This window comes from Oryctolagus cuniculus, chromosome 8 (genome assembly GCF_964237555.1).
Source record: "Oryctolagus cuniculus chromosome 8, mOryCun1.1, whole genome shotgun sequence".
Taxonomy (NCBI): Eukaryota; Metazoa; Chordata; class Mammalia; order Lagomorpha; family Leporidae; genus Oryctolagus; species Oryctolagus cuniculus.
The window spans coordinates 117,859,754-117,875,421 of record NC_091439.1 but is presented as its reverse complement, the minus strand read 5'-3'; the positions used below and the strand labels follow the sequence as shown (position 1 = coordinate 117,875,421).

The window sequence follows — 15,668 nt, the reverse complement described above, 5'->3', positions numbered from 1 at the left end:
GTATGTGTGTATGAATGTGATGTGTGTACGTGAGTGTGCTGTGCATGTCTATATGTGCATGGTGTGTGTGGTATGTGTACATGTGTGTGTGAGTGTGCTGTGTGTGTATATGAGTGTGGGCTGTGTGTGTATGTGTGTGGTGTGCGTGTCTGTGTGCATGTTATGTATATGTGTGTATGTTTGTGTATGAGTGTGGGCTGTGTTTGTGTGTGCATGGTGTGTATGTGTGTATGTGTATGAGTGTGGGAAGTGTGTGTATGCACATGGTGTGTGTATGTTTGTGTATGAGTGTGGGGTGTGTGTGTATGCACATTGTGTGTGGTATGTGTGTATGTGTGTGTGAGTGTGTGATGTGTGTGTATGCACATTGTGTGTGGTATGTGTGTATGTGTGTGTGAGTGTGTGATGTGTGTGTATGCACATTGTGTGTGGTATGTGTGTATGTGTGTGTGAGTGTGTGATGTGTGTGTATGCACATTGTGTGTGGTATGTGTGTATGTGTGTGTGAGTGTGTGATGTGTGTGTATGCACATTGTGTGTGGTATGTGTGTATGTGTGTGTGAGTGTGTGATGTGTGTATATGCACATGGTGTGTGTGGTATGTGTGTGTGTGTGTATGAGTGTGGGATGTGTGTGTATGCACATTGTGTGTGGTATGTGTGTATGTGTGTGTGAGTGTGTGATGTGTGTGTATGCACATTGTGTGTGGTATGTGTGTGTGTGTGTATGAGTGTGGGATGTGTGTGTATGCACATTGTGTGTGGTATGTGTGTATGTGTGTGTGAGTGTGTGATGTGTGTGTATGCACATTGTGTGTGGTATGTGTGTATGTGTGTGTATGAGTGTGGGGTGTGTCTGTGTGTCTGTGTGTATGTGTGTGTATGAGTGTGGTGTGTATGTGTGGTGTGTGTGTATGTGTGGTATGTGTGTATGTGTGTGTGTATGAGTGTGGGGTGTGTCTGTGTGTATGTGCATGGTGTGTATGTGTGTATGTTTGTGTATGAGTGTGTGTATATGTGTGTGTATGCACATGGTGTGTGTGGTATGTGTGTATGTGTGCGTATGAGTGTGGGGTGTGTCTGTGTGTCTGTGTGTATGTGTGTGTATGAGTGTGGTGTGTATGTGTGGTGTGTGTGTATGCACATTGTGTGTGGTATGTGTGTATGTGTGTGTGTATGAGTGTGGGGTGTGTCTGTGTGTATGTGCATGGTGTGTCTGTGTGTATGTTTGTGTATGAGTGTGTGTATATGTGTGTGTATGCACATGGTGTGTGTGGTATGTGTGTATGTGTGTGTATGAGTGTGGGGTGTGTCTGTGTGTCTGTGTGTATGTGTGTGTATGAGTGTGGTGTGTATGTGTGGTGTGTATGTGTGGTGTGTGTATGTGTGTGTGTATGAGTGTGGGGTGTGTCTGTGTGTATGTGCATGGTGTGTATGTATGTATGTATGTGTATGTATGTGTATGTGTGTGTATGCACATGGTGTGTGTGGTATGTGTGTATGTGTGTGTATGAGTGTGGGGTGTGTCTGTGTGTATGTGCATGGTGTGTCTGTGTGTATGTTTGTGTATGAGTGTGTGTATATGTGTGTGTATGCACATGGTGTGTGTGGTATATGTGTATGTGTGTGTGTCCGTGTCTGAAGCCACACACAGGGGCTGAGGTCACGCTCTCGCCCTCTCCTGCTGTGTGCTTTGGACCCAGCGTGCCTGTGAGGACAGAGGCCCTGAGCGGACTCTCGGGCTCACGCCAGCCGGCGCTGATGTCGAGGTTCTGACGGCTGCAGCCAGGGTGGTGGGCTTGGAGCAGGCCGTCCTCCTGCTCGCTGGGTCCTCTTGTCCTATGAGGATGCACATCCCATAAGCCCCGCCCCATGTCCTCATCCCACCCTGCTCACCCCCAGAGGCCCGTGCTGCAAATCCCATCAGTGAGGTGGGCGTGAGGTGGTGTGTGCGTGCACCCTGTGTGTGGCGTGTGTGGCGTGGTGGTGCCGGCTCTGACGGTGTCTGACTCCCTCTGCACAGTGCCCCTGTCGACTGTGATCCCCTACACACACTTTGATGTCCAGTTCCTGGAGAAATTCGGGGTCACCTTTAGAAGAGAAGGTGAGACGGTCACTCTCAAGTGCACGCTGCTGGTGACGCCGGACCTGAAGAGGGTGCATCCGCGGGCCGAGTGGTACCGGGACGGTGAGTGTGACGCCAGCCCCAGACCTGGGCACGCGCTCCTGCATGCGTGGCCCCTGTGAGGCCTCTGGGCAGGCCTGAAGTGTGACCATTTGCCTTGGCGTTTGTCTGGGTCACCCTGTTAGCTGCAGGCAGCAAAGTGAAGCCGGGGATCAGAGAGAACTTGGCCGCCTGCCATTCACCTTGAACTTCACCCAGGAGACTCCTGGGAGGTTGACATTTAGATGAGTCACTCCGAGGTTTTCCTGGCTCTGTAAAGGGTGTCTCGATGGGAGTACAGAGTGGGTGTCACTTAGGCTTTTCCTGTTCTTATTGCGACTCCGGAAGATGGACGGCGGTTAGCTCTGTGTCAGGGTGGGGGCTCGGCCCGGACTTGGCTCAGAGCGCTTCCTCGGAGCTATGTCTGGAACTCTGGGCTTGTGTCCTTGCAAGAAGTTGTGTGTATCCATGCTGATACCCAAAACTCCCTTCATCTTCTTGGGCTGTTGCTTCCAGGGGAACTTACCTCCTGTGGACTGAATCCCACGGTGGGCTTTGTCTTGCTCTGTTCAGAACCTGACATAATGCAAACATTTTCCCAGAGACGCAGCTGCCGTTCCTGCCAATGGGGTGGGTAGACCCAGTATTGACAAGTGGTGTCTTTTCAAGTTCATTAAACAGAGCGGTGGTGCTGAGAGTGAGCCAGGAAGGAGGCGTTCTGGGGGAACAGGAGGCCACTGACAGGCCAGTGGCCTCTGCGGGGACAGCAGGAAGCTCCTCGTGTCCTCCAGGCGGGAGGCTGTGCCTGACCTGGCCCTGGTCCATAGCAGTGAGCTACGGGTCTGTGGTTGGCGTTCTGTGGGGCTGAGAACTTACCACTGTGGCCTCCTGTGATGCTGGGAGGGAGGAGGGAGGGGGAGAGGGAGAGAGAGAGAGAGGGGGAGAGGAAGAGGGAGAGGGGAGCACAGAGAGACAGAGGTAGGAAGAGGGAGGGCGAGCAAGCGACAGACAGCAATGGAAGCGAGAGGGAGGTGGTGTGGGGGATGCTCTGGTCCCTCCCCTCTTGCAAGGACATGAATCCCTCGTGGAGCGCACGCCAGTGGCCTCATCTGGCCCCAGTCCCAGGAGACATGCCCCCAGTGCGTTGACTGGGAGCGGGGCTTCAGTATATGAGTAGGGCAGGCAGGGTTATGTCCGTGGCCCCCGATCCTTTTCTAGGAATCCTGAGGTTCTCCACGCCCAGGGCCACGCCCCCTGGCCCATGCCCAGAGCCACGCCCCCTGGCCATGAGTTTTCTGTTTTATCATCACTGCTGTCAGCCCTTCAGGGACGCTGCGTTTCCGTACCCAGGTTCTGTGCTTCGGGGAGACTCCCTGGGAGCTGCGAGCCAGGCCCCCGAGAAGTCCCGGGCACAGTGCCTCCTCCCAGTGGCTCCAGCAACCCAGCAAACACTGCCCCGTGCTTCTCAGACAAACCCCTTGAGCCACACTGCTATGGTGCCTCCCGATTTGCCCTTGAGGCGTGGCAGAGCTAGAGTGAATTCAAGTGTGTTTTGAAGGCGCACATCGGTGAGCACGATTCACAGACCTGGGGGACCAATAGCAGGTGGCCCCATGTGGTGTCTGAGTCATGACTGGGCCTGCTGTGGTGCGGGCACACACATGTGCAGGGTGAGGCAGCTCAGGCCCACTCGGCCATTCTGCAAACTTCTGAGCTGCGGGGTGCTCAGCTCCTGTTCCGAGCCCTAGAAATTGGCACAGGCCAAAAGCTCAAAGGCCCTCGCTCACGGGCCGCCCACCCTGGTGTGGAGACAGGCGAGGGCCAGCAGGAGGGTGAGCCCGGAGCAGGTCACCCTGCGCTGAGGGGGCTGCAAAGCTGGCAGAGCAGGGTGTGGTGGGGGGAATGGGCGCTGAGCCAGTCACTGAAGCCTTCCAGCAGGGGGCGCTGGGGAAGCGAGCAGGGGGGCGGGGTGCAGACCAAGGGAGGCTTGGACAGGGACCGCACAGGGCCAGGGTTCTGGGAGTAGGGACAGCCTGGCTGTCCTGGGGGTAGCAGGGAGGGGAGGGGGGAGGAGAGAAGGCAGAGGGAGGAGGGGAGAAGGGGGGGGCAGAAGAGGGAGGGGGGAGGAGGAGAAGGAGTCCCATAAGGAAGAGTAGGAAGAGGGGAGGAGGAAGATGAGGAGGAAGGAGAGGGGGAAGAAGAGGGGAGGAGCGGAGGGGGAGGGGCGGCTACTGGGGCAGCAGGGGTGGTCCTGAGTGCATAGGAGAGGGGCTGGGGGTTTGTGTGAGGGACCTGCCCTCTGGCTGGTGGCCTGTGGGGCGGCCCTGCAGGCGCTGGTGCCCTGCACTAGAGCAAAGGCGTTCCTTGGGTGTGGGGGCAGGGGGCCCAGGAGGAGCTGGTGGAAGAGGGGAGTGGCAGATTGGTGTGCACCCAGCAGACTTGGGGAACACGGGGTGTTGGGGGGAGAAGAAGGGTGTGACTGTGTGCTCCTGGGGTTCCTTCAGAAATGGGGTCTGTGGCTGTCAGGGTTGACTCTGGGTGAGTGGATGGAGTGGGGCTCAGGACCCCACTTTTGGGCAACTTAATCTAGAGATGCCTGTGGGGTCCCCGTGGGAGATAGCGTCTGGGCCTGGTCATCAGAGAGAGGTCAGGGCCGAGGGGTTCAATGGGGGCCACTGCCCTGGGGAGCAATTAAAGCCCTGGGCCAGGGCCCGGGCCCTGCGGTGTGAGGTCAGAGCAGGGCCCAGAGCGCTCAGAGATGGCCAAGAGTGAGAGGCCGGAGTGTGTGCAGCGCCTGCGTGGGGTCGGGAGGGAGCGCTGTGTTGGAGGATTGCCGGACCCGGGCTAGCGCCCTGTGCTCGGGATCTGGGGTCATTCTCCGGTGTCACTCTGGTGGTCTCTGTCTCTTTCAGACTTTCGTTGGTGGAAAGCTGTTTTTGATTGATCAACAGAAATATGTCCCTTCTAGGGGACTGCCATGCCTTCCTGTCTTTCTTTTCCTTTCTTGGACAAACAAGTGCAGTGCAGGCTGCAGCACCAGGCAGACAGGGTCTAAGACTGCAGAGGTTTTTGTTGATCCGGGAATGCAGTGACAAGGTTCACCAGTCTCTGCGAAGGGGAAACCGAGGGCCTCCTCTCGGACTTGCGTGCCCTCCCACGGCGAAGCTCTCGCTGCTCTGCGTTGGACGGAAGCACGAGGCGCTGTGCCGTGCTTTTGTTGTTCTGATCACAGACCCAGCTCTGCTAATTCCCAGTCAGCATTAGCTGTGTGGGAGAAACCGTACGGCAACTCTGCACGCTTGTTTACTTCTTTTTAAAAAAGATTTATTTTACTTATTTGAAAGAGAGTTAGAGTGAGAGAGAGAGAGAGAGAGAGAGAGGTCTTAGATCTGGTTCTCTCTCCAAATGGCTGCAACCGCCAGAGCTGAGCCGATCCGAAGCCAGGAGCCAGGAGCTTCTTCCGGGTCTCCCACGTGGGTGCAGGGGCCCAAGCGCTTGGTCCACCTTCTGCTGCTTTCCCAGGTTCATTAGCAGGGAGCTGGATCGCAAGTGGAGCAGCTGGGACTCAAACCTGCATCCGTATGGGATGCCAGCCCTGCCATCCAGGGCTTTAACCGGCTGCGCCACAGCGCCGGCCACTTTGCATGATTATTTCATCACGGAAACCCTGACCTCCTCAGCACTTGGCTCCCCTGACAATGAACTGTGTGTGTTCCCGTGAGCGCCCCTCCATGGCACCCGAGCTGCCGGCGGCCGGGCCTCCCTGGGCGAACATATCACCTGTACCTCCACTTGGGCTTGGAGCTGCCTTATGCTCTTCTGATACAAATCAGGACTGAAGTCCTCATCATGAACCCATATTACTGCTTACAGCACATTCTCGGGTGTGTGTCATTGCTGCAAACTGTTAGTGTATTTCAGGGATCTGACAGCACTCCCATGTCACCTGTCATGACCAGTGCCCAGGGTGGGGGGAGGGGCTCCTCTCCTGTGTGCCCCCCAGGGTGGGGGGAGGGGCTCCTCTCCTGTGTGCCCCCCAGGGTGGGGGGAGGGGCTCCTCTCCTGTGTGCCCACCCAGGGCGAGGGGAGGGGCTCCTGCTCCTGTGTGCCCACCATGGTGGGGGGAGGGGCTCCTCTCCTGTGTGCCCCCAAGGTGAGGGGAGGGGCTCCTCTCCTGTGTGCCCCCAAGGTGAGGGGAGGGTTTCCTCTCCTGTGTGCCCACCATGGTGGGGGGAGGGGCTCCTCTCCTGTGTGCCCCCAGGGTGAGGGGAGGGGCTCCTCTCCTGTGTGCCCCCCAGGGTGAGGGGAGGGGCTCCTCTCCTGTGTGCCCCCCAGGGTGAGGAGAGGGGCTCCTGCCCCCCCCAGCTCCACCACGTTTAGTGGAAAGCAGTTTGTCTGTCCTCGCTGTGTGTCTGAGATGTCTGTGTTGAATGCTCCCTCTACAACAGCGCTCCGTTTGCTTCTACACCTGCACTTTGTCCCAGCCTCTTTCTCTTCCTGTCTAGATCAACAGCAGTGCTAGGGCTGAGCCCGGCTCCCTCCGGGGCATCAGCTTCCAGGTAGCTGCCATCCCAGGCAGCTCCCACGGCTGTGGGTGAGGCTGGGGGCTGGTGCCTTTCTCAGAGGCAGGGCCATGTCTCTGTGCCCCTGGGGACATGTCCTTTCTCCCCGCACCCCTGTGGTCCCTGCTCCATGCGAGTGCACTGTGGGGACAGGGCTCTCCCACAGCTGCCTTCCCCGGGGGCCCTGTCCGCCCATGACGCCAGCTTGGGTCTCCTGGGGGGTCCTGGGGGCTCCTGGGGGACTTGTGAGGCAGCGCTGGATGCTGACTCTTTCAGATGTGCTGGTCAAGGAGTCCAAGTGGACCCGGATGTTCTTCGGCGAGGGCCAGGCCTCGCTGTCCTTCAGCCACCTGAACAAGGACGACGAGGGCCTGTACACCCTGAGGATCGTGTCCCGCGGCGGTGTCAGCGACCACAGCGCCTTCCTGTTCGTCAGAGGTACGCGTGGCCTCCGCACGGCTTGGCCCTGAGCACGTGGCCGAGGAGGCCCCACAGGGCCAGGGCCGCAGGGCAAGGGAGCAGAAGGGCGCTGGTTCCTCTGGTGGGCAGTGAGCACCTGCTGGGCCCAGGCCAGCACCCCAGGCTGCACCCGACAATGAGCACAGATCCCATGGTGCCTTTGTCTCTCATCACCCAGCGATGGTTGGATTCCACCGCGGGGCCCCCGACAGTGAGGGCATCGGGATTCCTCCTCCCAGAGGGGATGGGGTACAGGAAAGGGGGCTCTGGCGGGGTGGGGGGAGCCGGCAGGGGTCCTGTCACCGCCCCTCCCCTGTGAGTCCCTGGTTCTCTCTTGACTTAGAGTGCTGTCACTGTGACGCTGACTGCCCTGTGCCAGGCACAGCCTTGTGAGGGGGGCCGCGCGGGTCCACCTGGTGAAAGCAAAGCAGAACCCGTGACACACGGGGCTCGGTGTCGGGGCCGGTCACGTGCAGAAACATGTACACACGGGGCTTGGTGTCGGGGCCGGTCACGTGCAGAAACATGTACACACGGGGCTCGGTGTCGGGACCCGTCACGTGCAGAAACATGTACACACGGGGCTTGGTGTCGGGACCCGTCACGTGCAGAAACATGTACACATGGGGCTCGGTGTCGGGGCCGGTCACGTGTAGAAACATGTACACACGGGGCTTGGTGTCGGGGCCGGTCACGTGTAGAAACATGTACACACGGGGCTCGGTGTCGGGACCCGTCACGTGCAGAAACATGTACACACGGGGCTCGGTGTCAGGGCCGGTCACGTGTAGAAACATGTACACACGGGGCTCGGTGTTGGGGCCGGTCACGTGCAGAAACATGTACACACGGGGCTCGGTGTCGGGACCCGTCACGTGTAGAAGCATGTACACACGGGGCTCGGTGTCGGGACCCGTCACGTGCAGAAACATGTACACACGGGGCTTGGTGTCGGGACCCGTCACGTGCAGAAACATGTACACACGGGGCTCGGTGTCAGGGCCGGTCACGTGTAGAAACATGTACACACGGGGCTCGGTGTCGGGGCCGGTCACGTGTAGAAGCATGTACACACGGGGCTCGGTGTCGGGGCTGGTCACGTGTAGAAACATGTACACACGGGCTCGGTGTCGGGGCCGGTCACGTGTAGAAACATGTACACACGGGGCTCGGTGTCGGGGCCGGTCACGTGTAGAAACATGTACACACGGGGCTCGGTGTCGGGGCCGGTCACGTGTAGAAGCATGTACACACGGGGCTCGGTGTCGGGGCCGGTCACGTGTAGAAGCATGTACACACGGGGCTCGGTGTCGGGGCCGGTCATGTGTAGAAACATGTACACACGGGGCTCGGTGTCGGGACCCGTCACGTGCAGAAACATGTACACAGGGGGCTCGGTGTCGGGGCCGGTCACTTGTAGAAACATGTACACACGGGGCTCGGTGTGGGGGCCGGTCACGTGTAGAAACATGTACACACGGGGCTCGGTGTCGGGACCCGTCACGTGCAGAAACATGTACACACGGGGCTCGGTGTCAGGGCCGGTCACGTGTAGAAACATGTACACACGGGGCTCGGTGTCGGGGCCGGTCACGTGCAGAAACATGTACACACGGGGCTCGGTGTCGGGACCCGTCACGTGCAGAAACATGTACACAGGGGGCTCGGTGTCGGGGCCGGTCACGTGTAGAAACATGTACACACGGGGCTCGGTGTCGGGACCCGTCACGTGCAGAAACATGTACACAGGGGGCTCGGTGTCGGGGCCGGTCACGTGTAGAAACATGTACACACGGGGCTCGGTGTCGGGGCCGGTCACGTGTAGAAACATGTACACACGGGCTCGGTGTCGGGGCCGGTCACGTGTAGAAACATGTACACACGGGGCTCGGTGTCGGGGCCGGTCACGTGTAGAAACATGTACACACGGGCTCGGTGTCGGGGCCGGTCACGTGTAGAAACATGTACACACGGGGCTCGGTGTCGGGGCCGGTCACGTGCAGAAACATGTACAGATATTTATATACGTTGATCCCCATCCTTGCACACATACGTATGTACTGACTTACAGTCCGAAATGCTTACAGCGGTGGTGTTTGAAATGTCCACTCCCTTGCTCTGCCTGGGTGTTCCACCCTCTGCTGGACTGACTCTAGATGACCGTCCTGTCACTCACCCCCAGATGCTGACCCGCTCGTCACAGGGGCTCCCGGAGCTCCCATGGACTTGCAGTGCCACGATGCAAACCGAGACTATGTCATCGTGACCTGGAAGCCGCCCAACACGACCACGGAGAGCCCCGTCATCGGCTATTTTGTGGACCGGTGAGTTGCGCCCTGCCAGGCCCTGTCTGTCCTCGGTTCCACGTCTGTCGATTCAGTGAACTGCAGATCTAAATTCTCAGAAAAAGTAATTGTGTTGAACATGTACGGACTTTCCCCCTTGGTATTATTCCCTGAACAATACAATACATTAACGATTTGTGTGGTATTAGCTATGCAGGGTCATTGAGAGATGATTTAAAGTGCACGAGAGGATGTGTGTAGGCTACATGTTAGTGCTATACCATTTTCAAGACGGTTCGTGTGCCTTTTAAAAAGGTGCATTAATGGTGCCAGCTGTGGTGGAGCTGTTGCGGTATGGGGGTAAAGCTGTTGCCTGCTGCACCGGCATCCGTATGGGTGCTGTTCAGGTCTTGGCTCCTCCACTTCCCATCCAGCTCCCTGCTCGTGCAGGTGCCCCTGCAACCCACGTGGGAGACCCAGAGGAAGGTGCTGACTCCTGGCTTCAGAATGACCCAGCTCTGGCTGTTGTGGTCATTTGGGGAGTGAGCCTAGGGACGGAAGACCTCTCTCTTTCTCTGTCTCTCCCTCTCTGTAAACTCTGCCTTCAAATAAATATATCTTTTTGTTTGTTTGTTTAAAGTGCATTCATTAGTTAGAGGGGCAGAGTGACAGAGAGGGAGAGACAGAGGGGGAGAGAGAACTTCCACCCACTGGTTTGCTCTCCAGGTGGTCCAAACAGGTCTGGGCCAAGCCGAAGCCAGGAGCCAGGAACCAGGAGCCCCAACCAGGTCTGGCAAGAGTTGGCAGGGGCCCAAGCACTCGGGCCACCACCTTTCTGCTTGCCAGGTGCGTTAGCAGGCAGCTGGATCGGAAGCAGAGCAGCTGGGACTTGAACTGGTGCTCTGCTAGAGGACATGGGTGAGGCAAGTGGTGACTTAACCTGCTGCGCCACAGGCCCCGCCCCTGCCAGACCATTACCATGAGGGACGTGAGCCTCCGTGGATTCTCGTGTCCAAGGAGGTCGCTGCAGAAAATCTCCAGAGGGGACGCAGAGACGGCCGTGTTTCTGAACACAGCGGCCAGGGGTGCGTCACCACTGGGTTAGTGAGCCCTGCAAGACGTCATTGGTGACTGCCACCAAGCAGGCCGAGCCCCCGGAACCAAGCTGGCTTTCTGTTGAAGCCAGAGCCTCTTTGTCCTGCTCCACAGCCCACCCTGAATCCCCGCTGCCCTGGCGTGCAGCGACCTGGCGTGTGGTTCCGCTGGGGGCACGTGCGCTGCACTGGAAGGGGCTGGGGCTCGGGGAGTGGCCTCAGGGGGGCAGAGCGGCCAGGCCTGAGTCGGCCCCTTGCCCCAGCACGCAGGTCTTTCATCCTGCTAAACCACGGGGCTGTCTGCTTGCTGCCAAGGAGAAAACACTGCGCTCTGCAGCACAGAGTACCAGAATTTACCCTTGAACTGAGACCTTAAGTGTGGGTCATGGTTAAGTCGATGGCTGGCGTTTCAACGCCGGTTGTCCTCTGTCGGGCACAGAGCTCAGAGCCTGGGGGGAAGTGGCAGACAGGGTGAGGGTGCATGGTCTGTGCCTCGAGCACGGGTTTCCTCCAGGGGGAGGAAGTCGGCGTAGCCAGGGAGAATTCAGAAGTGTGCAGAGGGGCTCAGACGTGGGGTTCCTGGCAGGAATTTCAGGTTTGCCACGCAGCGCCGTAAGACACGGTGGCTATTACAGAGTGCGGCGACCCACTTGATCCTCCTCTCCGCCCCAGGGAGGCTTCTTGAGGGGCTGCAGTTGTCAGTGCTTTGCTAGAGACAGACCTGCATGCGGTGCTGTTCTGGGCTCAGCTTGGGTTAGAAAGCGGCAAACAGCAAACTTCGGCTTCCGCTCTCCGGCAGCTCTGACGGCATTTCCACCCATGCTGGCAAGAGCTGTTTCACACACTGTCTCCCGTAATAATCCACACCCCCTTTCCCCGCTTTAAAAACACATATCAAAGTGATGGAACATTCCAGAAAGGGGCAGTCCACCCTTACTGCCCTGCTTTCCGTTGTGCATCAGTGTGCAGCTGTAAGAACTCAGCGGAGCACTCGCCCTGCCAGGCTGTCTGTCTGTCATCTGTCTGTCTGTCCCTCCATGCGTCCATATCCCTGTCATCTATCTAGCCACTGCTTATGCTGACCGAGTTACTGTACCTGTACATCTACGTGATGGCTCTGCCCGTATCTGTAGAGTTATCTGTTCCTACATATCCATACAGACAGATATCAAAGTTCTAAGGAGCCCTGACTTATTTATACTGCTGTCTGTATGAATCAGCCTCTCAGCACTGCAGGCTATACCGAGGGGAGCTCCCTGTGCTGTGACTGACACGTGTGTGGTGACTGAGGGGAGCTCTCTGTGCCGTGACTGACACGTGTGTGGTGACTGAGGGGAGCTCTCTGTGCTGTGACTGACACGTGTGTGGTGACCGAGGGGAGCTCTCTGTGCCGTGACTGACACGTGTGTGGTGACTGAGGGGAGCCCTGCTGAGCTGTGATTGACACGTGTGTGGTGACTGAGGGGAGCCCTGCTGAGCCGTTACTGACACGTGTCTAGTGGACCGAGGGGAGCTCTCTGTGCCGTGACTGACACGTGTGTGGTGACTGAGGGGAGCTCCGCTGAGCTGCGACTGACACGTGTGTGGTGACTGAGGGAAGTTCTCTGTGCTGTGACTGACACGTGTGTGGTGACTTAGGGGAGCCCTGCCGAGCTGTGACTGACACGTGTGTGGTGACTGAGGGGAGCCCTGCTGAGCCGTGACTGACACGTGTGTGGTGACTGAGGGGAGTTCTCTGTGCTGTGACTGACACGTGTGTGGTGACTGAGGGGAGCTCTCTGTGCCTTGACTGACACGTGTGTGGTGGACTGAGGGGAGCCCTCTGTGCCTTGACTGACACGTGTGTGGTGACTGAGGGGAGCCCTCTGTGCCGTGACTGACACATGTGTGGTGACTGAGGGGAGCCCTGCTGAGCTGTGATTGACACGTGTGTGGTGACTGAGGGGAGCCCTCTGTGCCATTACTGACACGTGTGTGGTGACTGAGGGGAGCCCTCTGTGCCGTGACTGACACGTGTGTGGTGACTGAGGGGAGTTCTCTGTGCCGTGACTGACACGTGTGTGGTGACTGAGGGGAGCCCTGCTGAGCCGTTACTGACACCTGTGTAGTGGACTGAGGGGAGCTCTCTGTGCCGTGACTGACACGTGTGTGGTGACTGAGGGGAGCTCTCTGTGCTGCGACTGACACGTGTGTGGTGACTGAGGGGAGCTCTCTGTGCCGTGACTGACACGTGTGTGGTGACTGAGGGGAGTCCTGCTGAGCCGTTACTGACACCTGTGTAGTGGACTGAGGGGAGCTCTCTGTGCCGTGACTGACACGTGTGTGGTGACTGAGGGGAGCTCTCTGTGCTGCGACTGACAAGTGTGTGGTGACTGAGGGGTTCCCTGCTGAGTCGTGACTGACACGTGTGTGGTGACTGAGGGGAGCTCTCTGTGCCGTGACTGACATGTGTGTGGTGACTTAGGGGAGCCCTGCCGAGCCGTGACTGACACGTGTGTGGTGACTGAGGGGAGCTCTCTGTGCCATGACTGACACGTGTGTGGTGACTGAGGGGAGCCCTCTGTGCCGTGACTGACACGTGTGTGGTGACTGAGGGGAGCTCTCTGTGCCGTGACTGACACGTGTGTGGTGACTGAGGGGAGCCCTCTGTGCTGTGACTGACACGTGTGTGGTGACTGAGGGGAGTTCTCTGTGCCGTGACTGACACGTGTGTGGTGACTGAGGGGAGCCCTGCTGGGCCGTGACTGACACCTGTGTAGTGGACTGAGGGGAGCTCTCTGTGCTGTGACTGACACGTGTGTGGTGACTGAGGGGTTCCCTGCTGAGTCGTGACTGACACGTGTGTGGGGACCGAGGGGAGCCTGCCGAGCCGTGCCTGACGTGTGTGGTGACTGAGGGGAGATCTCTGTGCCGTGACTGACATGTGTGTGGTGACTGAGGGGAGCTCCGCTGAGCTGCGACTGACACGTGTGTGGTGACTGAGGGGAGCCCTGCTGAGCTGTGACTGACACGTGTGTGGTGACTGAGGGGAGCTCCCTGTGCTGTGACTGACACGTGTGTGGTGACTGAGGGGTTCCCTGCTGAGCCGTGACTGACACGTGTGTGGGGACTGAGGGGAGCCCTGCTGAGCCGTGACTGACACATGTGTGGTGACTGAGGGGAGTTCTCTGTGCCGTGACTGACACGTGTGTGGGGACTGAGGGGAGCCCTGCTGAGCCGTGACTGACACGTGTGTGGTGACTGAGGGGAGCTCTCTGTGCTGTGACTGACACGTGTGTGGTGACTGAGGGGAGTTCTCTGTGCCGTGACTGACACGTGTGTGGTGACTGAGGGGTTCCCTGCTGAGCCGTGACTGACACGTGTGTGGTGACTGAGGGGAGCCCTGCTGAGCCGTGACTGACACGTGTGTGGGGACCGAGGGGAGCTCTCTGAGCTGTAACTGACACGTGTGTGGTGACTGAGGGGAGCTCTCTGAGCTGTAACTGACACGTGTGTGGTGACTGAGGGGAGCCCTGCTGAGCCGTGACTGACACGTGTGTGGGGACTGAGGGGAGCCCTGCTGAGCTGTGACTGACACGTGTGTGGTGACTGAGGGGTTCCCTGCTGAGCCGTGACTGACACGTGTGTGGTGACTGAGGGGAGCTGTCTGAGCTGTAACTGACACGTGTGTGGTGAGTGAGGGGAGCTCTCTGTGCTGTGACTGACACGTGTGTGGTGACTGAGGGGTTCCCTGCTGAGCCATGACTGACACGTGTGTGGTGACTGAGGGGAGCCCTGCCAAGCCGTGACTGACACGTGTGTGGTGACTGAGGGGAGCCCTGCCAAGCCGTGACTGACACGTGTGTGGTGACTGAGGGGAGCCCTGCTGAGCCGTGACTGACACGTGTGTGGTGACTGAGGGGAGCTCTCTGTGCTGTGACTGACACGTGTGTGGTGACTGAGGGGAGCTCCCTGTGCTGTGACTGACACGTGTGTGGTGACTGAGGGGAGCTCCCTGTGCTGTGACTGACACGTGTGTGGTAACTGAGGGGAGCCCTGCCGAGCCGTGACTGACACGTGTGTGGTGACTGAGGGGAGCTCTCTGAGCTGTGACTGACACGTGTGTGGTGACTGAGGGGAGCTCCGCTGAGCTGCGACTGACACCTGTGTAGTGGACTGAGGGGAGCTCTCTGTGCCGTGACTGACACGTGTGTGGGGACCGAGGGGAGCCTGCCGAGCCGTGCCTGACGTGTGTGGTGGACGCCACGTTGCCATTCTCCTGTTTCTGCACTCGAAGGTGTGAGGTGGGAACTAACAACTGGGTGCAGTGCAACGATGCGCCTGTGAAGATCTGCAAGTACCCCGTGACGGGCCTCTACGAAGGCAGGTCTTACATCTTCCGCGTGCGGGCCGTCAACAGCGCCGGCATCAGCCGGCCTTCCCGGGTCTCGGACGCCGTGGCCGCCCTGGACCCCGCGGATCTCAGGAGGTTACAGGGTAGGTCGCTCTCTTTCCAGCTACGACCGGGACGCGGTGGGCTCTCTTGTGTGTGGTGGTTTGCTCTCTGTTTTCCCGCTCACTCGGGTGAGCCCTCAGCAGGCTGAATGTAGCTCCCTCACGCAGATTCCACGTGACAGAGAGCCTAGACTGGGACCCGGCCTCGACGCGGGTGCAGTCATCGCTGTTTGCCTTGCCCAGGGGCTCGTCTGAGTCCACTGCACAGAGCTGCAGAGCTGTGAATGGCGCCGCAGCCAGTTCCCAGCCACGCACGCTGCAAACCTCACTCGCGAGGACGGTGTGCACGGCCTCCTCACGGAGGTGGCTCGGACCTGCCCCGAATCGGGGAGAACGCCTGCTGTCCTCGGGAAGCCGCGGGATGTCGCATTCAGTGTCGCACTTTCTCTCCGCAGCCATTCATTTGGAGGGGGAGAAGGAGGTTGTGATCTACCAGGATGACCTTGAAGGTAAGGGTCTTGGTGACTTCAGCTGCCTGTGCCCTGGGGACTGCGAGCTGGGATTAGACACGAGACAGGGACGTCACACACCTGCAAGGTGGGCCCGCTCTGCAGGCAGCTTCAAGTCCAGAAGAATTAAAAATATAAGCAAAACAGGTTGGGGGGAAGAAT

The 15,668-nt window shown here is 58.6% G+C and overlaps 1 protein-coding gene across 5 annotated transcripts in view; it reads left to right on the top strand.

Moving 5' to 3' along the window:
- The window catches only part of MYOM2 (myomesin 2), an 89,901-nt gene that overhangs the window by 32,714 nt on the left and 41,519 nt on the right, over nucleotides 1–15,668 (top strand). For all 5 annotated transcript variants that reach the window (XR_011378079.1, XM_070047242.1, XM_070047243.1 and 2 more), the window contains 5 exons: nucleotides 2,023–2,187; nucleotides 7,002–7,163; nucleotides 9,367–9,508; nucleotides 14,840–15,039; nucleotides 15,453–15,506. Coding sequence is in view for 4 of the 5 variants with exons in the window: in XM_070047242.1 (XP_069903343.1) it covers nucleotides 2,023–2,187; nucleotides 7,002–7,163; nucleotides 9,367–9,508; nucleotides 14,840–15,039; nucleotides 15,453–15,506 (723 nt within the window). In the remaining variant the exon portion in view is untranslated. The remainder of the gene's footprint in view (nucleotides 1–2,022; nucleotides 2,188–7,001; nucleotides 7,164–9,366; nucleotides 9,509–14,839; nucleotides 15,040–15,452; nucleotides 15,507–15,668) is intronic.